This window comes from Prunus mume, linkage group LG5 (assembly GCF_029339155.1).
Source record: "Prunus mume cultivar Tortuosa linkage group LG5, ASM2933915v1, whole genome shotgun sequence".
Classification (NCBI taxonomy): Eukaryota; Viridiplantae; Streptophyta; class Magnoliopsida; order Rosales; family Rosaceae; genus Prunus; species Prunus mume.
In genome coordinates, this window is record NC_142702.1 from 10,829,615 (window position 1) to 10,851,737 (window position 22,123).

Here is a 22,123-nt window from a genome sequence, read left to right on the forward strand (position 1 = left end):
TTCACTCTCTACGCGCTACCTAAAATCATTTTATTTGTTTGTTTTTTGGTAATTGTATACTAAGGAAGGGGCTCATTTAGTTTATTGCCTAGGCCACCAAAAGTCAGGTTGGCCCTGCCATACACCCAACCCAATCACAACCTTACCTTCAACGCACACCAACCCCCACTTGCAACCACCACTACACAGGTCCTCCACCCTCTCTCTCTGTCCTCATGCTCTCCATGGCCCTCTCTTTCTTCTCTCCCAGATAACGCATGCCATTTTTATATCAACAAGTCGTTGCTTAAAAAAAAAAGAAGAAATTTATATTAAAGGTATTCCTCTCGACTTCGGACTTCTCATATGGACCACACCATCGGCAACGTGGAGGATCTCAAATTGGCAGCGCCGGTGTTGTACATGAAAGGCTTCACCAGGTTTTACAAGTTCTCCGAGTGGCGTCGGAGGATTCAATGGAATTTGTAATGTGTCATTAAATTGCTCGATTTTAAAATTACTGGCATAAGCAAAAGACACACTAGTGTAGTAGTTTAGAGTAATTGCTCCCCAAATCAAGGTCCTAAGATCTAGTTTTAATATCTGTTTAGTGTGTATGAGTTTAATATTGTATTGCCTCAATAATGAAGTTCCTATTTTATTTTTTTAAAATTACTGGCAAGTGAATGTGACTTTTTGCCCTGTGTCTGTATTGAGCGCTACACTTGGCTCCCAAAAGAAACATGGCCTTAAACTCCAAACATTCGAAAAATGCACTTCCAGTTGATAGTCCTAGGCAGATAATGGAATTCTCACTCAGCACCCCACACTATCTCAACACCACCACTCCCTTCTCCACCCTCATCCACAACCAGAAACACCACTCCTCCTTCTCCTCCTCCTCCTCCTCCGCCATCACTTCTCTCTCTTTCTCTCTCAAACCAACGCCTCCTCCACTGCCAAATTCTGAAAACCCCACCAGCTCCTCCCCTCCCTCCAACCAAATTCGCCGCCCCAAAACCCTCAAAACCACTCCTTCCCCTCCAAACCCACCTCCAAAATTCCCTCTAACCCCTTTAGGAACCTCATTAATCCCACCCATGTCCCTACCCCACCAATTAAGTCCACCACCAACACCAATTATCACCCCTTCACTGACAAGCTCTGGCTCACCAGCAAGCTCTCTCCCCCACCTCCACCTCCACCACCCCAAAAGGAAAATCCTGAAGAAAATCGAAAACCCATCAAGGACAATGCCCCCCAGAAGAATTCGGATTTGCCCAAAATTAAGTTCCAGCAAGAGGGTAAAATCTTTGTGGGGAATTTGCCCAACTGGGTCAAGAAAAATGAGGTTTTCGACTTCTTCCGGCAATTCGGGCCCATAAAGAATGTGATTCTGATTAAGGGTCATGACAGTACTGAGAGAAATGCAGGTTTCGGGTTTGTGATTTATGGGGGTTCGACTGCTGCTAAGTCTGCCATGAAGGCGGTCGAGTTCGATGGCGTGGAGTTCCATGGGAGGGTTCTGACTGTTAAATTGGATGATGGGAGGAGATTGAAGGAAAAAACTGAGGAGAGGACGCGGTGGATTGAAGGCAACGACGAGGTTGAGTATCGTTCTAACTGGCACAAAGAGCGGGACAGCTCGCGCAAGGAATTGCGCAAGATTATGGATACTGAGCCGGAGAACTGGCAGGCCGTCGTTGGGTTTTTTGAGAGAATTAAGAAGGTAGAAGATCAGTAACACTCTTTATTAATTTATGTGCATTTCACATTCACCACATGTCAACATCCTAATCCATGACTTGTTTTTGATATTTATAGCAGTTTAATTTGTGCTGTATGCTATTGAGTTATGAGGTATCAGATGTTCCTTGAAGTATATTGTTCCAACTATTAAAGATTGGAACAAGGAATCAGTCATAATGCCTGCCCATAAAGTTGAATCCAAATATTAATAATAGTAAGAGGTTCTTCTAGAGTTTACTTTATACAATGACTTGTACTTGTCCAAATCACAATCTTTTTCAATTGCGAGAACTAATACAATACCCACCACACACGTTTTGTACATTTATATATATATATCTGTGCTCTCTGTGGAGCTTATTCTATGAATGGTTGCTTTTAATTTGAGCAAAAGTATACCGTCTTTGATTCAGTGTTGTGTACATAACACAAATGTTTGCTTGTATGTTTTTTCTTCTTTGTATCAGCCTTCTAGAGGAGAATATGGCCTGATGGTGAAGTATTATGCAAGGCGAGGGGACATGCATCGTGCTCGTGAAACTTTTGAGAGCATGCGAGCAAGAGGAATAGAGCCAACGTCGCATTTGTACACAAGGTAAAACTTTTTGTGTAATGTTTAGAATTTAAGTCTTCAGTAATAGCTTTTATGGGGACAATTTTGATTTTGGGTTAAACACATTTTCGATCCTCTAAATTGTGGGCAAGTATCAGCAACTCTTGATTTCTAATTTCAGGAATAAAGCACCTCTTTCTCTTTCTGTTTTTTTTTTTTTTTTTTTTTAAAATATAACAAGGAAGTTCAATGAAAAACTTTAACTGATTAAGTTAATTGAATTCAACGATATGGCACTCAAGTCTCAAAAATTGGATTTTAATTGGTAATTGCTGATGCTAGAAATTCTTGAGTATACTCCAGGAAATTTGATAAGGACTCATGATATTGATATCCCTTCCTATGTGAATTAGGGGCTCAGAGTTGAGTTAAAATTTAACTAAAGTGTAATTAGTACACTTGGTCACAATTAATTTAGATAAAGTTTCTTGCTATTTAATTAAAGGATTCGTATAGTTGACACCCTCGTTTTATGAATAAAGGCTTTGTTGATTTGTGCTGGACTTTATTCTGACCAGTTGAGTGATTAATGAGACATAGTTGCTTGGAGTAGAAGTTTAGGGACTTTATTGAATCTTACATCCATTTACAAGGTAGTAAGATTGTTAAAGCTATGGCCTTTGTTTCAGCCCATCTTTTGGTGATTATTCTAGCTTATGGCCTTTATGTAAGTTGCAATGTACTTTTTTTTTTTATGTAACATCTTCAGAGAAAATTACTGTCAAATCGCACTACCATTGGCTCTTGTAGCTACAGTAATTCCTCTCAACGTTTAATAAGAGGGATGCCATAGGGGTTTGTTGAAATTATATCCCACATTGGAAATTGAAACCCTTGCCTTACAATGGGTAATGTCCTGGGCCTCTCCACCCATTGCCAATTGGTTTTGAGTTGGATGCTCTAATTCTATCACGGTATGAAAACATACAATCCATGTGTTAGGCCCAATGACCACATGTGTTCCCATGTCATCCAAATATGAGTTGTCCACGTGTTTGACTTAAGTCATGACTCATGCACTATGGAAGTGGGTGTGCTTAGAATTGGGATGGGTACCCAATTGGTGTTAGAGGTGGTGATGGTGGTGGTGGTGATGGTGATAGGTACCCATTGGGTGCCCATTGCCCATTCCTAGGTGTGTTCAGAATATATCCCACATCAAGAATGTAAAAGTCTTGCCTTACAATATATAATGTCCCAAGTCTCAAATTGTATTGCCAATGGGTTTTGGGTTTGGATGCTCTAATGTATCAAGGTTCAATCTCTAATACATCCCTTGTCGTGTAGCTTACAAAAGTCAAATAATCATACTATGAATTTCATCATAGTTTGAATTGTAATAATAATATGTCTAATTATAGATATATTTTGTGAGAGCATGTACTTTTAGAGTTTTGAATTTCCTGTTTTCAATATTAAAAGTTTGTATTATGTGCAGCCTTATTCATGCTTATGCAGTTGGCAGAGACATGGAAGAAGCATTGTCATGTGTTAGAAAAATGAAGGAAGAGGGTATTGAAATGAGTTTGGTGACTTACAGTATAATGGTTGGGGGATTCGCGAAAGTTGGCAATGCCGAGTAAGTATGCACATACATTTCTAGTTTAGTGTATCCGAAGAATTATAGTTGTAGGATATTTTATTTGGAAAGTGCTATTTTTTATTTTGTAGAACTATGGGGTATGCACATCAAGTAATGCATATATATGGGCTTGCAATTAATATTTTTCTCCTTTAATTAGTAGAAATTCATGACCTTTATTTTAATTTTCAATTCGTGACAGCTGTCATGTAGCCATTAGTCAAGTTATTATAGAAAATTAATAAAAAAGAGGAAAAAGAATCTCATCCAAGGAAACTTTTCATCTTTTATGTACCTTTTGCCTGAGCTCTTGTTGATGCACTGAATGCAGTAAGGTCTCCAAGTTGTACAGATGTAATGTTCCTTATAAAATCAAGGACAGTAAGCTGCTGATTAACAATTGCATAACTAGTGACCTTAATTGACGCAATTGCCTTTTGCACTTGCTGCATGTTTCCTTCTTGCATCAAAGGTGCAAGTCACCAAACTAGGCATTCGAGTTTTGTTTTATTCCAAGTGATAACTTGTAATTGATTCTATAACTTTAACATAGCAATTCTTGTGTATCCTTAATTTAATGTTACATGATGTTTGGAAGAGCTGCAGATCACTGGTTTAAGGAGGCCAAAGAGAGACATACAGCATTGAATTCAATCATATACGGGAATATTATATATGCTTATTGGTGAGTGTTCCAAATTCATTCTGTTGTCCCTTTCACTTTGGCATCATTGTATATTTATTGGTCATTATGTATCCATAAATTATGAGTATTACACCCCATCTAAAAGCTGAAAGATTGAGAAAGTTATTAACTCTTCATTATTTTCTCTTGCATTAGTTAACTTTCTCTTAGATTATAATGTGCTAGTAGTATTGGTACTCAAAATTCTATATTAGAGGTCATCTTCATATGGTGTAACTTGTAAGTAAGATTCATGTTAAGTGGATTACTTTTCTTTTAAATTCATGTTGTTTCTTTCTTGCTTAAATTATAGTCAAACATGCAATATGAATCGCGCTGAGGCATTAGTGAGGGACATGGAAGAAGCAGGCATAGATGCTCCTATTGACATTTATCACACCATGATGGATGGCTACACCATGATTGGCAATGAAGATAAATGCTTGGTTGTGTTTGAACGACTCAAGGTACAAGCTTAGGTGAAAGTGTTTCTCTTACCCAAGCGATACATATGTATATGCATCTGTGCTTGTGTCCCATAATCAAAAGTTCATTTTAAGAAGCGACATTTATTTCTATCAGATGATATTTGTAGATTTTGACTGGATTTGGATTTTTTTTTTCTTTCTATGTTCTATAAGACAATTCATGGTTAAATAAAGGCAAGAAGAACTGTAAATATGATTAAATATGTCCTCTTTGATTGAAAACATAGAAGACCTCTTTATACACAGAGTCAAAGACTAATGATTAATTAATAAAAAACCAAAATGTAGTTTCCATCTTAGTGCTGATTTAATTAGAGGAGCTTTACATGGAAACTTAAAACAGAAAACTCAGTTACAACTTACAAGTATCTGAAATTTAGAAATATAGGAATGATATGTTGATGCAGGAGCATCTACGAAGCTCTCTAAGATTACTTAGGCCCGTCACTCAATTGGGCTAGGGTTCTATTTACTTTAAATTATTAGTTACTTCTTTTGTTTTCCTATTCTTACTAGGATTTGGTTTAATTTCCTATGTCAATTAGGTTTTCTATATTCTAGTATAAATAGGCTATTTAGAGACTCTTGTATTTAGTTTTTGTTGATGAATATAATTTCAGACTTTAGTCTATAGAGTTTCTAATGGGATTTTGCCCTAGAACTCAGTTATCTTCATTCCAACTTCGATTCTACTGCTTTATCCTTCTATCCTCTGTATTTTGGGTATGTTTGGGTTGCTGGACAGCAGCTTATAGCCGCTGCCCTGCATCATATGTACAAGTATAAAAATTGAATATAGGAGTTGTTTGTGCATGATGGTAGTAAAGGGGATGTAGCCTATCCTTTACTTTTGCCTCTAAAGGTTCGTAGATTGTCTGTTAAGATTTTAACTCTTGCCTATCACACTACAATAGACTGTTCGATATGTCCATAATCATTTGACTTATTTCTCCTCGGTATACTAATACTTGCTAATTGGCATATAGGAATGTGGGTTTACACCTTCAGTCATCAGTTATGGATGTCTGATCAATCTTTACATTAAGGTATGACTCCTTTTAAATTATTTTTTCCATTTTTACATGATAGTGACAATAAGTTGCCTCCAGATTTTGTTTTGTGCCATCATTTAAGGGCTTCCTGTTCAGTTAAGATACAAATTGCAGATTAAGTTTAACTTTTGGAACCTGAGAAATACTTCCTCATAAGGCCAACTTGGAGTATTAAAACGTGAATTTCCTTGTGTGAGTAAGCTTACATGATACATCACTTCCTTGGCCAACTAAGAAATAAAGGGCAGGCCTTTCTTTGAGATACTCTTCTGAAACCCATGGTGGTGTTATTCTTCGAGTCTTCTATGTTTCCTTCTTCCCCTCCTGTGTCATGTTAGATTTGTATCTTCTAATACCTAAAGTATATGTATAAGTACAGAGCAGTCAGTTTGCTATTTAACCCTTCCTTTCTTCCAATCACCCACCAATCAAAATGAAGAATGAAAAATGAAGTTTTTGCTTCACCATAACCTGATGATCCCTGTTATATACATACTAATCCTTCAAGGCTGTCAAATCTACTTAAAGAGTTGGTTACAACATTGTCACCTGAAGAAAACCCTAAATCGAACTGAGCCAAACTTTTTATATGTCCGCTAGTTTTTATGCCTACATGTTATTTGCGGGTGCTAATATCTGTTGAGGGTAGTTGTGTAAAACCTCGCTGGTGCAATGCTACTTGGAGTATTGCTATCGCCTTCATGTTCTTTCTCAGTGCATGGCTTTTGAGTTTGTTCTTTTGTTTCTTCTTTGAATGCCTTGAATTCAGATTATCACCATTTTGTTTGTGAGGTGTAAGTTTGTAAGTGTGTATTTATTATTTGGTATATCAAATATGCTAACTTTCAGATTGGTATCAAAACTTTCAGATTGGAAAAGTTTCTAAAGCCTTGGAAATTAGCAAACTGATGGAATCAGCCGGCATAAAACATAACGTGAAGACCTACTCCATGTTAATCAATGGATTTTTGAAGTTAAAAGATTGGGCTAATGCATTTGCAGTTGTGGAAGATTTAGTGAAGGATGGTTTGAAGCCTGACATAGTCCTTTATAATAACATTATAACAGCATTCTGTGGAATGGGTAACATGAACCGTGCTGTTCGTACTGTCAAAGAAATGCAGAGGGAGAGGCATAGACCTACATCACGGACATTTATGCCGATAATACATGGTTTTGCAAGGGCTGGAGAAATGAGAAGAGCTCTTGAGATTTTCGATATGATGAGGATGAGTGGATGCATTCCCACTGTGCATACTTTCAATTCTCTGGTTCTTGGTCTTGTGGAGAAGCGACAGGTAAATACCCTTGAGACACACACCCACAGACAGACACATCCGTATCGATCTCTCAAATCAGGATGTCTGGATTTTAAAATTTACAGTTCTGCATGATCTATATTCCCATTCATTACAATCATGATTGAAACAGTGCAGAATTATGATTGAAACAATGCTCAATTTAAATGCACAACAATTATGATTGAAACAAAAGTAAGTTTCAACTATTTCATAAAAAGAAGGAATGCTTAAAGCTGAATCATCCCTCCACAATCAGACTTGCTGGGACTCATTACTAGTAGTGATGATTAAAGTGAAATACTAGACCTAAGCTTTTCCATACCTTTAAATAGAAGTTTGTTGAGCTAATGAATTGTTGCTATGCAATATCTGGTATGTTTCTATTTGTTGCGAAATAAGGACCACAGAAGATGTTCCAACTATTGATTTATGTCTCCATTGTGAACTCTTCTCCGCTGTACTTCTTAGTGTTTGAAAGTACATGTTGATTAATCCAGTCTGTTTTAGCTTGGAATCTTATATTATTTTGCTTCAGACTGCCTTCTGTTCACACCAGAGGTAATCCAATGTATCTTTTATGTCTTGCAGATGGAGAAGGCTGTTGAAATATTGGATGAAATGACACTGGCAGGCATAAGCCCAGATGAACATACATACACAACTATCATGCATGGTTATGCATCTTTAGGTGATACGGGAAAAGCCTTTGAGTATTTTACCAAATTGAGGAATGAGGGCCTGGAGCTAGACGTGTATACATATGAGGCATTACTGAAGGCATGTTGCAAGGCAGGCAGAATGCAAAGTGCTTTAGCTGTCACCAAAGAAATGAGTGCTCAAAAAATTCCGAGGAACACCTTTGTGTACAACATATTAATTGATGGGTATAGTTTGTTTAAGCTCTTCAGCATGCACCAATATACTTCAAATTAGTGCTTTCATCAGTCTATATTTTACTTTCTTTTTTTCTCTAATTTTTTTTGGGCAGGACGTTTATATAAAGTTATTGGATTCTACTTTTTCTCTGCTTCTCAACTTGTCTACTGACTATGGCTGTTTCCCTTCTGCAGATGGGCTCGAAGAGGTGATGTTTGGGAGGCTGCTGACTTGATGCAGCAAATGAAAAAGGACGGGGTGCGACCTGATATCCACACCTACACATCTTTTATAAATGCTTGTTGTAAGGCTGGAGACATGCAGGTATGCTCTTTAGTAAGTAATTATCTATTTCCTGTTGTACCGTTGGTAAAGATAAGTTTGCATTACTTTAGCATATTCTTATTTGTTGTTGGTTGGGTTTTGATAGGTATTTTAGGATTTTTCAGGTCTTTGGAGATAGTTTTATTCAAATAGCATTACTTATTTGACCATTTTTTCATCAGCGATCCCTTGTCATCTTGCTCATTTAAGTTGGCCAAATGTGGGTTCTTAGAATGCTAAATTTAGAAAACTAAAGTAACTTCATTTTCATTATAAATTCATTAGTTTAGTTCTGCAGTTCCGTCTTTTATGTACATTCTGTCTTTCAGAGAGCTGCAAAAACAATTGAAGAAATGGAAGCATTTGGAGTGAAGCCAAACGTTAAAACCTACACTACGTTGATACATGGTTGGGCACGTGCTTCTCTCCCAGAGAAGGCTTTTAGATGCTTTAAGGATATGAAGTCGGCGGGGTTAAAGCCAGACAAAGCTGTATACCATTGCTTGATGACATCTCTGCTGTCAAGGGCTACTGTTGCTGAAGCTTACATCTACTCTGGTCTTTTGTCCATTTGTAAGGAGATGATAGAATCTGGGTTGATTGTAGATATGGGAACTGCAGTTCACTGGTCGAGGTGCTTACGCAAGATTGAACGAACAGGTGGGGAGCTTACAGAAGCCCTGCAGAAGACCTTCCCTCCTGATTGGAGCTCATCTCATACTTTGGATGTGAGTTCCGACGTAGACAGTGATGATGAACTAGATATTATTAGCGATGACGATGACATGGAGTTTGCTAATAGAATAGATGATGGCAACATTATGTCGAGGATGGTCTGAACGACAGAACATGGTTCTAAATCATGTGCTTAAAGTTATTGACATAGGACATGGCATATGTGTTATGCACGTACAGCCGTTATGCTCTTGATGCTGGTTGCGGCAGCAGAACTTCATTTGAAGCAGGAAAGCACTTTGCAGGATAAGCACCCCTGCTATTATTTTTATAGTCATTCTTCCTCTTCAGGCTTAAACAAGGTAATCTCTCACATTCTGCTAGGGAAGAAATGATAAAAATGATAAACCCTATAGGCTGACGCCACAAATTCCATCCCCAAAAACCGTATTTTGATTGCGCCTCAACTATATCAATTGTACTTGAACTGTTAGATAATTATAGTCGGTGATACCATTACTGTTACCATCGCTATTACAGAACCGTACATGAGATTTTCACCTCATACGGCTCCTTAAAGGCCAGAAATAAATCTAAGGATCGCGTCAGTATTATTTTATCTTGTACAGAACAACCTTAATTTTGTGTATTAAAGAACATTTTGGTAATTAGAATTAGTTTATTCTTTTTCACCGCGCTTGAATTTGCCATTGCCCTTGATAGATAGGTCTAACTCCACGTTGTACCTTGGGAGTTTTTGAGCCACTTTACCTACAGTATATATAGATGCTATGGGAGGATTTCAAAAGACGACTATTGATGGAAAATTATTGTAGTTGGTTTTTTTATTTATTTATATAAATGATATTGTACTTTAATCTAATATAAACTATAGAGAGGAGAATTTAAACTTGATGTAGAGTTGGGAGCATATCCGCTCTAGCCCATGTTTGCATTATTGTAGTTGGTTTTAAAAGGGGCAAAGGACATGAAGATTGTTTTTGCTTTTTTGGGTAAATAAATATGATATTTATAAAATACTTTTATAACGGGCCAACACAATCACAACAAAGCTAGATTACCATAATGGGGCTAGTCACACTTAAGTATGAAGATTGGTTTTTCTTTTTAGGGTAAATAAATATGATATTTATAAAATATTTTTATAATGGGCCAATGCAATCACAACAAAGCTAGATTACCATAACGGGGCTAGTCACGCTAAGTATGAAACCCAGAGCAAATATATATCGTCCTCATCATCCATGACCATGACATGTTTTCTTATTAGGAATGAGGGAAGTCATGAATTGAGGAACTTAAATAAGATAATTAAGGAATTTGAATTGAATCAACTGCTCCTCTTAGTTGATTTCATTCCTGATTTTGAGAGTATTTGATTACGAATTTTAACATGGAACCCGATAGTATTATGAATCCACTCCCACATTGAAATACTTCTAGGAACACAGTTTGCCATTATTGATCTCCCAAACGGTACTAATGTTAAGATTACCATCTTCCTTTACACAGTTGTAATTTCTGTTTGAGACAGTTACTAAAACGTTTCACGCTACTGTAAGTGGATTTTTCCATTACATATAAAACTTTCAGACTTTAGCTGACACTTGTTTTGAAAAAACAGTAGGAATCAGACTTATATGCTCTGCATTGGTCGTTTCTCTCCCCATGGTTTTACTATCGAATGTGGATATTTGAAAATTCATATGGTTTGACTTATTTTCTGTTCATCTTCCCTGAATTATTCTCAAATAAATCATAATTTTAAATTTTCACAGGCCAGTGTGCGTGCTCGTTCATCCCTCACTATTATTTATGCTTGACAACTTTCAGTCTTTAGTTTCCCATTCGTTATTTCAGGTCATTAAATATTTCATCATGCTATGATTTCAGTTCAAGCTTATTAGTTAGATCAGTTGCTCCATCAAAAATTGCACAAATCAATCTTCATCTTAGATAGATCACTGAATTCTTTTAGGGCTTTATAATATTCCTATTTCATCGCAAAATAATTGCGTCGATCGATCGATAAGGTAAAGTTTCACGATCACTTGGTATAATTTTGGAAATGGAAATGCAAGAGTTTTGTTTTGCTTGATAAATTTCGTGAAGATCGGCCTGCCAAGAATTATGTTGAAATTATCATGTTTATTTTCTATAATGATAGCTAGCCGTAAGGACCAATCTGTAAAAGTAATTATGGTATGTTCCTTTCTTTTTCCCTTTTTTGAGCTTATCAAATGTTCAATATATATTTGAAGTTTTTCCCTTTTTATTGTGATGTAATTTTGTTTGCGTACTCATCACGTGTAAGATATTGGATTCACTCTCTGGCCGTATCCTTTTGAAAATTGCATTTATTTCAAATTGGACATTCGGAATCTTCAATTTCTGCCTTGCCCCTGTGTATATATGTGCTTGATACCATTGACAAGTTTGTACGTAGAAATATATATTGTTGTGATTTTTTTTTCTTCAGGAATTTCGATGGTACGAGAGAGACTTTGTTAATCACCAACAGAAATATAGGGGGATATTAGAATCTGAACCGAATTACAAGCATTAATTAATAGAGAATCCCGAATAATATCAGGTGGCACCTCAAACGCTACAAGCAAACCTATGCGCCACTTCAATAGTTTGGAGGTAGGATTCATCGGTTCTTGGAATCAAATCTCCTAGTAGGAGCCACTGCTATTTGTCTATGTAGCATTACTAGCATGATCTATAATTTACAAAATGAATTTTTTGAACATAAAATAATTGCTTATATGGCTAATTAAGTGATCAATTGTAGAAAGTCAACGATGCATGTGCATTAGTTATCAATTCATTGAGAGCCAATAATGAGTATGGGGGTTAGGAAACAAAACAGTTCATGTACAACTATTCTCCTCTTCAAAACCCCATAATTTGGAAGACAGTATGTTCTAAGTATTCCGACAATGGAATCAATTTTATTTGGATGAGAGTGAGTATATTCATGAACATTTTCAGGCAAACTGAATTTGGATAAGGAGTTTTTAGTGTTTAATAACGACTCAGAATTTTTTTTTTTCGATATTTTTATAGTTTTGTTATAAATTTTAAATGATGTACCACGAGGATGAGTTGCGTATGGATTTATTTTCTGATTTTTTTTTATTGTTTATATTTTTGCAGATTGATAATGACAAATTATCGTTTAAAGAATTTTATATCCTTCTAAAATTAAAATTAAAGTTATCAATTAAAATTTATTTACCCCCAAAATGTTTTTATTTATTTATAATGAACTGGTTCAATTGCAAAAATCATATATAAGTTATAAATAAGAAGGAACTTTAAAAAATGAGCATGCAACAGGCTAGAGTAGACACACTGTTTCAAAATAAAGGGATCTCAATAAGGTACAAATATGATGGGGTCGCTCTCTCGTTCACGCGAGGAGAGCCTTGACGGCTAGGGTTAGGGTTTCTTCAGTTTTTTTTATTCATTCTTTGCGCCATCTTTCTCAATTTTCTTTGATTGTCTCTCTGGGTTCTTCTTGGTGTATTGGGTACAACTTTTTTGCTCTTTTGTTTTTTATGGGATAGCTGTGCCGACTTCCTTTTTGAGTTCCCAAGGAGGCAGTTGTTGGTGAGGGGTCTCCATCTTAATGCTATGGAGGTGACCACCGTCTCTTCTACTCAAGGGGATGACAAGTATGTGGCACCAAGCGAGAATCAGAAGCGTGTGAAAACTGGTGTTAGACATTTGATTGTTGGTGGCATGGATTTTTATGGTAAGCATAGTTTTTGTATATAACATTTTTTTTGACAATGCTAAGGAGACCAGCCTCGAGGGGTCTCCAAGGTCTCCTTAATAATTCTCCTATGGAACATTCGTGGGCTTGGCAACCGATGAACATTCATACTATGAAGATCTTTCTTCGGAAATTTCTTCAGGTTAAGAAATCAATCTTGGTCTCCCTTGCTTGTCAACTAGGGTTCTGGATTAAGAAAATTGGAGGTGGAGGTTGGTGTTTGGTTGGACCTGTTATGATGCTCACAATGCATTTTTGACTCTGTACGAAGAACTATGATGCTTTCTTTAGATCATAGGAGGCTTTCTTTGACAGTACCTATGTAGTGATGGGATGTATTTCAATGGTTTTGCAGTTGGGTGATTGGCTGGATCTATTCTGATACCCATAGTACATTTTTGACTCTGTATGAAGAACTATGATGTTTTCTATAGAGCATAGGAGGACTTCTTTGACACTACCTACGTAGTGATGTGATGTTGTTTTAAGGGTTTTGTGGTTGGGTTTTAGGTTTGTCTATTTTGTATAAGTTGTTCGACTCTTCTATTTAGTCAATAGCATGGGTGATACTCTTTCCTATCCAGGGATTTTGTTTTCTTTGGGAAGGTTTTAATGAGGCCACCATTAACATACTAGTTCTTACCATGTAATGTTCCTTTCAATTACAATTTTTCTTTTTAAAAAAAAAACAACAAAACTCAGGTGATTAAGGGAATTTATCGATGCACTTGAGATCTTAAGTTTGATTTCCCTCATTCTCAATATCACTTGTATCAATAGAAAAAATTAAGGGTATGGTTAATAATTAAGAAAAAAATTATTGTAGGGTAAATTCTAAAGGGCAGTGTGCTCAGACCCCCATGCCACTCTCATCCTACGTAACACAACAAATTGTTGTACATACAAACAACAAATTGTTGTACATACAAACAACAAAACCAGCTCCTCTAGGGCTCCACGCACATGGGCAATTTCCAATATGTAACACAGGACATAAGCATTTCTTACCAACGCTATATTTTTAGAGTATGTACAAAGGTAAGGCTCCAGAGGATGTGTTTGACCTGTAACTATTTATAATGTTACATTAATAAAGAATATCTAATTACGCATGTTATAATGTATAGCTAATGGAATCTAGTCTAATTGCATACCAGTGCATATCAACTAATTTTTGGTTTAGTGATATTTGTCTTCACTTATTTTAAGTAGGTCTCAAATTCGACTTACATGGATGGGGAAAACGATACATATACTTATGACGAGTTTGAAATCTTATGATTATCCTAAATTCGTTATGAGTGTGTTGCTCTGTTGTAAAAGTATGTTGTAAATATTCAATCATTCGGAAAAAAAGAAGATGCATAGCCTGCATGTTGTTGGAGAAACATGCATGCTAAATATTAGATTTTACCCTGTAATTGATGAAGCAAGTAACTCATAAACATCTACCAATCACTAACGTGATAAAGAGCTTGGAGGGAAAAAAAGAAACAGATCAGAAAAAGAAAGGTAGTACTTCCCTCATAAATGAGAAGTCTATTTCGAAGGTCCCAATCTCCAGACTCGTCTGCTCTGTTCTGCTGCTCTTCATAAAGACATATGGGCAAGGACAAGTGTGCGTGATTCAACCGTTGCCTCTTAAATAGGTCATAGGAATTTTGCTTGTTTATGTTTGATTTCTTCTTTGACACGTTAATTTTTGCAATGGCCAGAGCAGGACCAATGCGTGAATATGTCGCCAAACCAGCCAAAGCAATTAATTCTCAGAAAAAGCAATGCATGGGTGAAACCAAAAACCAACAAGACCACTTTGTTTTTTCCCTTAAAACTAGCAGTTTCTTTAATCAAATTAAACACATGAATGAAGTTTGAAATTATAAAAGAAACTGATTTTGAAAAAAAGTGTTTGTTCCATTTACTTGTTTTAATTAGAGTGTGGTATTGAAGTAACCTGTCGTGATATAACTTGTGTACGTATTATGATATAAGTCGATATTTATTGATATTATACTGTAAAAGTGAAAAATAAAAATCATATCGATCATTTATGTTATAATACGGAAACGAAATTACACTGCGTGTTTTGTATTTCAATACCATACAATAGTTTCTTGTGTTGGGAACAGAGCATTCAACACTATTCAATTCCATTAAATACGGTCATGAAAAGGCCCTACCAGCACGAGCAAAAACCCATTTTCTCTCCATCTTCCTTTATATTAACATCACTCCTCCTGTAACCACCTCAATCACATTAAATACCTACCAGCACACAAAAGCAAACAGACATTCACAAACATCCCAAGTCAAAACCCAATTTTATAAGCTCATCAGATCTCTCTTTGGATCCAATACAATGGGCAGGAAAATGATGAAGCTGCACTCCCTCTTCAAGAACAAGGAAACACCAACAACAACAACAACAACAACAATGTTGGCAACGCTTCCATGGCAATGGCCTTCTTGCAAGCACCCCAAAACCCTCTCCTTCCGAGCAGGGGACAACATGTTCAAAACCGTAAACTCCGTCTTCTTCGACCACGGAGGAGTCGAAACTCCGGAGTCTTGGTTTACCAACTCATCATCGGAGTCAACAAGTTTCACGACAGAGTCCGAGGACTACTTTGACGGAGAGTCCTTGGAAATGGTGGTCCGGGGAGCAAGATCCGAGAGGCTGTTTTTCGAGCCCGAGGACACCAACTCCATCCTCGAAAAGGCGAAAGCCGGGGAGATCAACCCGTTTAAGGAGAGCGTGGTGCTGGCCATGGAGTCGGAGGATCCTTACAAGGACTTTCGGAGATCAATGGAGGAGATGGTGGAGTCTCATGGGCTAAAAGACTGGGAGTCCCTGGAGGAGCTTTTGGGATGGTATTTGAGGGTGAACAAGAAGAAGAATCATGGGTTTATAGTTGGAGCGTTTTTGGATCTTCTTGTTGCTCTGGCAGCTGCTGATTCTAGGTCTTGTACAGTTCATAATTATTCTACTTCTTTCTCTTCTGCTGTTTCTTCTTTTTCTTCTCCATTATCATGTTCTTTCCAAGGTCAGAATCAGATTGGAGAGGAAGAGGAGATTACAATGTTTTAATTTCTTTTTCCTTTATTTTCTTCTCTTTTTTAATTTAATTGGTAGGCTATAAACGATTTTGATGATGGAAAAGAAATGATGTAAATCTCAATATACTATCTCTCTGGGGTTGGTTTTGTTTTTTCATTAATTTTGAGTCAACGGAGTTTTCAGTTCAGTTACCTGCGAGAGGAGATGTCTCAAAATAATAGGCTGGTAGTGGATGCATCAACTCAAAAAGGACAAATACCGAAGAATTGAACTCTCCACAACTTTGATGTGCAAGCAATATCTAATCCCCATAAATAATTTATACAAAAGGACAAATACCGTCAACTCAAAAAGGTTCATAAGCTAGAATACTTTCCAATTTGGTCTTGTTCTTCCAAACGGGCTTGATGCTGTTTACTTTAGCATTAATACAATTTTAAAACGAGGTTAAATAAATAAAATAATGACAGTCATTAGGAAAAAATAAAAATAAAATCATATACACTTTGGCTTGGGGATGAGAAATTAATTGTTTTTCCATGCAGGGTAAGTCGAAAAACAGGCTAGCATTAAATGCACATTTTTTATGACCATTTTATCCTCATTAATAATTTAGAATTACAATATAAAATTAAATATATTATTTTATTATTTGATTTGATATGGGTATAATTGGAAAATTAAACAAATTTTGTTTTACATTCCTACACAAACCAAACATGAGAAAAGAAATAAAGTGATATTTCTCGGTTACTTTCCTAACATTACCAAACATGAGAAATGAATCTTCCATTTCCTATTCCTTGGAAAATGATTTATCTTGTCACAATTTTTGTTCACAAGCTAAAACAAAATCACAAAACACTAACCAAAAATACAAACAAAACAAGCTTGTTTACATTATGTAATTTTGATGTCGTTGGCAAACAGCGACGTGCATAATTTATATGTCATTTCGGTACAGTAACCGTACTAAAAACAGCCCTAGTTTTAAGTGCATAGGAGTAGCAACGTTGTTGTTGGGGCCAGAAATAACTAAAGGCTCAAGCCCAATAAGTTCAAGGAAGTGAATGACACCGCTTAACAGATTTGGGCTCTAGTACCCAAGCAACCTTAACAGACAAATGAGGAAGTCAAGGGGCCCAGTTTGGTGGATCGGATTAAACTAGGTTGGAGTTGAGAGTCCAAGTCCGTTCTTATAAGTTTCACCCTTTTAGGACCTGTTGTTCATTTTAATTGAAATAGTCCAATCCAGTTGGACCTTCCAAACATGGCCTTTGATAAAGGGTATTCGGACTGAGAGGCATTCCCTTCTTTAGCTTGTCGTGAGGAGTCGTTATTTGTGTAGGGGAGGCTCTTCTGCATGATGATTTACAAGTACTGGTGCACTGATTTATAAAAGCTTCAGTTGCCATTTTAAAAAATGAAAGAAAAGGTTACTACTAATCATAAAAGTACAGAGAGAGAGAGAGAGAGAGAGAGAGAGAGAGAGAGAGAGAGAGTGTGTGTTTTGTTACATGGATTTCATGCAAGCTGGAGATACAACTCAATCAATCATCAAAGGCATTATTATTCCTCTTCTTCGAGAAGAGAGAAAAAGGTGAGCAAAACAGTTCCAAATCCCTTCAAACAGACAGACAGTCCTCTCTTCTTTTCCTCAGGTCCTCGAAATTGGCGGTCTACCATAGCTTGGCCTTTTGCCTTTCTCTTTTTCCGCATTCTTTTCTTTTTCCTTTTCTCTTTTCTTCTTTCCTCTTTTCCTCCGATCCTATTATCTAGCTAGTTTCAAGTTTATTATTCTAAAACACATCACTGATGTATAAAGAAGGAAAAGTGATTATTCCATTCATTGTGTTTAAAGCTCTTTGTGCTTTTTCAAGTATGTTTTATATACTTCCCACAACATTGAGAACCATTTGCTTTTATTTATCCAAAACCCCCTTCTTTATATGGAGAAAAAGAGAGAAAAAGAGATTGAGAGAGGCAAAAGTTGCTTCACATGCAGTCCACTTTCACATACAAAGCCAAAATTTCCCTCACTTACAAGAAAGGCACAAACCCACATATCCCATAATAATCTTTCTCATACACTCTCTTCTCCACTCTCCTCATCAAACACAATATAAACCAGCTGAGCATGTAAACTACTTCAGACTAAACCAGCAACAAGGCCCCCAGAAAAATATATCTATCCAAACGAAACCCATTAAGCCAAACCCTTTGGGAGTCTAATAGAGTGATCCTTATATATACAATCTTCCTGTGTACCTACTGGGAAAACTAAGCTAGAAAGCAAACATTTATATATAACTAGAGATCATGAGAGCAGGAATTTGCATAGTCCAGCAGGCTCTGACAGTAGAGGCTGCAAGCATGGTAAAGCAATCCATTAGCCTTGCTAGACGGCGGGGTCATGCCCAAGTGACTCCTCTCCATGTGGCAAGTGCCATGCTTGCTTCTCCCACAGGACTTCTTAGAAGGGCCTGCTTGCAATGTCACTCTCATCCCCTCCAGTGCAAGGCTCTTGAGCTTTGTTTCAATGTGGCCCTCAACCGCCTCCCTGCTTCAACCCCAAGCTCCATACTAGGAACAGGTGGCCCTCACTACTCCAATAACCCGTGTTTCTCCAATGCCTTGGTCGCAGCCTTCAAGCGTGCTCAGGCTCACCAACGCCGTGGCTCTGTTGAGAACCAGCAGCAGCCTATTTTAGCCCTAAAGATAGAGTTAGAACAGCTTATAGTCTCTATTTTAGATGACCCAAGTGTTAGTAGAGTCATGAGAGAGGCTGGTTTCTCTAGTCCCCAAGTCAAAAGCAGAGTAGAACAAGCTGTTTCTGTTTCTTTAGATATCATTTCTTCTACTCAAATAAGTCCTAGTAGCCAGTCCAAGGATAGCAGTGCCAAACAACCTCTAGAGCTCATTGGTACTCACCATCATGTGACGTCTCCGCCTGCACTCGGAGAACAAAAACACTTTGATCAAACTAGGCATGAAGATGTAATGAGTGTATTGAGAGAAATGTTGAACAAGAAAATAAGAAACATTGTTGTTGTAGGAGAGTGTCTGGCTACAGCTGAAGGTGTAGCTAGGGGAGTGATGGATAAGTTTGAGAGAGGAAATATAATTAATGCTGCTCAAGATCAGGGGGATTTGAGGTATGTGAAGTTTATATGTGTTCCTCTCCACTCTTTGAGGAATATCTCCAGAGATGAGCTTGAAGAGAAATTTGCAGAGCTCAGGAGCCTGATTAAAAGCTACATAGGCAGAGGGAATGTTGTCTTGTACTTGGGAGATCTCATGTGGGTTTCTGAGTTTTGGTCCAATTATGCTGAGCAGAAAAGAAACTGTTACAGTCATAATTTGGAGCAAATAATCATGGAGCTTAAGAGATTGGTGTGCAGAATTGGGGAGGATGGAAGATTGTCACTTATGGGAATTGCAACTTTCCAGACTTACATGAGATGCAAAACAGGCCAGCCTTCTCTAGAGAAAATTTGGGATCTCCATCCTGTAGCGGTCCCAGTTGGAAGCCTGAGCTTAAGTCTAAACTTTGACAGGTAAATTAATTTTCTAGACTTGAAGTTAAATTTAATTTTCTGGTACATTAATACCAGTAGAAGCTGATTAATGTTATTCAGTGTTCTTTTCTCCTTCAACCTATTATTAGGTTCAAGATGCATGTCATGATTAATATTATTTCCATCAGCAAGTGACATAGTTTTTTTTGTTTCTTTTGGGTTGTCTGTATTTTCTTAAATCCAGTTATTTGCAAGCTGAAATGAGTACCATGGCACCAAAAGATCAGTCTGATCAGGTTTCCACCACTTCCACCATCTCAAGCTTGCCCTTGTGGCTCCAAAAGTGCAGGGAAGAGAACAGAAACAATGATAAGGTTGGCCTATATCTTGGCTGACACTTTATTATAAAGTGATACGAAGTAATGAATAAAGTTATTGTCTGTACTAGCACAAATTGATATATAATTAATTAAGTAATATTCCTTTGTGTTTGTTCTGTTTGTTTTTGAGCAGGAATGTATTGAAGTCAACAATATCTGCAACAAGTGGAACTTATTGCGCAGTCCAGCGCCCCAAAAACACCCCCACTATTCAGATAAACTAGCTTTCAATTCTTCTTCAAAATCTCTTACTTCCTCCAAGCCACTCTCTTCACATGATTGCAACCTCAACCTACATTTCAAGGATGATGAACCCAAAGACTCACCAAAAGAATACCAATTCTGGGGGTTTGAAGATAATGATGATGACTGTTATGAAGACCAAAATGAGACTAAGCCAGATCTCTTATCAAATCCTAACTCTAGTCCTAATTCGGCTTCGTCAAGCGAGGTAATGGAAGACATGGATGACGTCCTTGGAAGGTTCAAGGAGTTTAATGCTGAAAATGTTAAACTTCTATGTGAAGAAATAGAAGACAAGGTTCCATGGCAGAAAGAGATCATTCCTGAAATCGCCACAACGATCCTCAAGTGCAGGTCTGGTATGAGCCAAAGGAAAGGTAACCTCAAACACAAGGAGGGCAAAGAAGAAAGTTGGCTCTTCTTTCTAGGCTTTGACTCTAAAGGCAAAGAGAAGATTGCAAGGGAGCTGGCTAGACTTGTGTTTGGCTCTCAGAACAACTTTGTATCAATTGGCCTCAGCAGCTTTTCTTCACCAAGAGTTGATTCCACTGAAGAATATTCGAAAAACAAGAGGGCACGAAACGAGTTCGGTTGTAGTTATATCCAGAGATTTGGCGAAGCTTTGAATGAGAATCCTCACCGAGTGTTCTTCGTGGAAGACCTTGAACAAGTTGATTATTCTTCTCGAAAGGGTATCAAGTACGCAATTCAAAGTGGAAGAATAACACTTGCTGACGGTGAAACTCATGTTCCTCTTAAGGATGCCATTGTGATTTTCAGTTCTGAAAGTTTCAGCTCAGTTTCCACAGCCTGCTCTCCTGCAAGAAGCCGAAAATCGGATGAAGCAACCAAAGAGAAAGAGGATGATCATAACTTGGAGGAGAAAATCCCATGTGTCTCACTGGATTTGAATCTTACTATTGAAGATGATAATGAAGAGGAGCTTTCAGATGCAGACTATGCTATATTGGAAGCTGTGGATAGGCAGATTTTTTTCAAAACTCAAGAATCACAATAGAAGACAATTCAAACTGATCTTTAATTCCTGAAGTTTTAACTCTTTCTTTTTTGGTTTTTTCTTTTTTTTTCATTGATGGGGAGGTAAAGAAATGTTTAACTTAATATGGGAAAGAGGTAGGTTAATTTGTAAGCATTTTTCATGATTGGAAGCTAGCTAGGATTTTGCTTTGTTTTCTGTGCTAGAATCTTGTTATGCAGCAAAAGTTGTGTATGTAAATTTTCTGTTTTCCTCCATATTGTTATACTTATATGCCTAGTTAGTTAAGTTGCCAAGGAGAAAAACAAAATATAGTCAAAGGAAAGCTTAGGGCTTGTTTGGCGATCATTTCATTTTTAGTTTTTAGCTTTAATTTTAATTTTAATTTTTTGTTAAAAACATAAGGAAAATACATAAGAGAAAAGACGATTTTAGAATCTTGTCATACTTTCGTGCACACTAAAGTGGGATACACTCTAGAACCTAATTGATTTCAATATTAATAAGAGCTTATTAATCTTGATGCAGTTCTTTAATCTTGAATATATAGTGGGGAAGCAGAAAGCCTGTGTACATACCAACTAACTTTTGATCTAATCTTTCAATGTTGGAAGCGATTCTTGTTTTAACCCCCTAATTGATAAAAAAAATTTCTTCAACAAAGTAGTTATATATTAATCTAAAAAATAATAATAATAAGTAGTTATATATTAGTTTTTTCTTCCGTAATGAGGAAGGTCGGGGAACTCATTCCCCAACAAAGGTGGGGATAGGGAATCCCCAATATGAATATTGCTG

At 37.0% G+C, this 22,123-nt stretch overlaps 3 protein-coding genes across 3 annotated transcripts; all 3 read left to right on the top strand.

Annotated features, from left to right (window-relative positions):
* The first annotated feature begins 654 nt into the window (after positions 1-654).
* LOC103330984 (pentatricopeptide (PPR) repeat-containing protein) lies at positions 655-10,014 on the top strand. Its single transcript, XM_008233590.3, is given in 11 exon segments — positions 655-1,038; positions 1,041-1,708; positions 2,196-2,323; positions 3,780-3,920; positions 4,522-4,608; positions 4,922-5,075; positions 6,083-6,142; positions 7,018-7,446; positions 8,038-8,333; positions 8,520-8,649; positions 8,979-10,014. Coding segments are annotated over 11 exon segments (2,919 nt in total). The 5' UTR covers positions 655-722; the 3' UTR covers positions 9,489-10,014.
* A 5,293-nt stretch (positions 10,015-15,307) lies between these two features.
* Positions 15,308-16,308, top strand: OFP13 (ovate family protein 13). The gene has a single exon (XM_016794516.2). The coding sequence runs from the start codon at positions 15,489-15,491 to the stop codon at positions 16,215-16,217; it is 729 nt and encodes a 242-aa protein (XP_016650002.2). The 5' UTR covers positions 15,308-15,488; the 3' UTR covers positions 16,218-16,308.
* A 1,928-nt stretch (positions 16,309-18,236) lies between these two features.
* Positions 18,237-21,582, top strand: LOC103330998 (protein SMAX1-LIKE 3-like). The gene is made up of 3 exons (XM_089053613.1): positions 18,237-19,744; positions 19,950-20,079; positions 20,219-21,582. Exons 1-3 carry the CDS (start codon positions 18,507-18,509, stop codon positions 21,344-21,346), a joined length of 2,496 nt encoding a protein of 831 aa, XP_088909739.1. The 5' UTR covers positions 18,237-18,506; the 3' UTR covers positions 21,347-21,582.
* Positions 21,583-22,123: the final 541 nt, after the last annotated feature.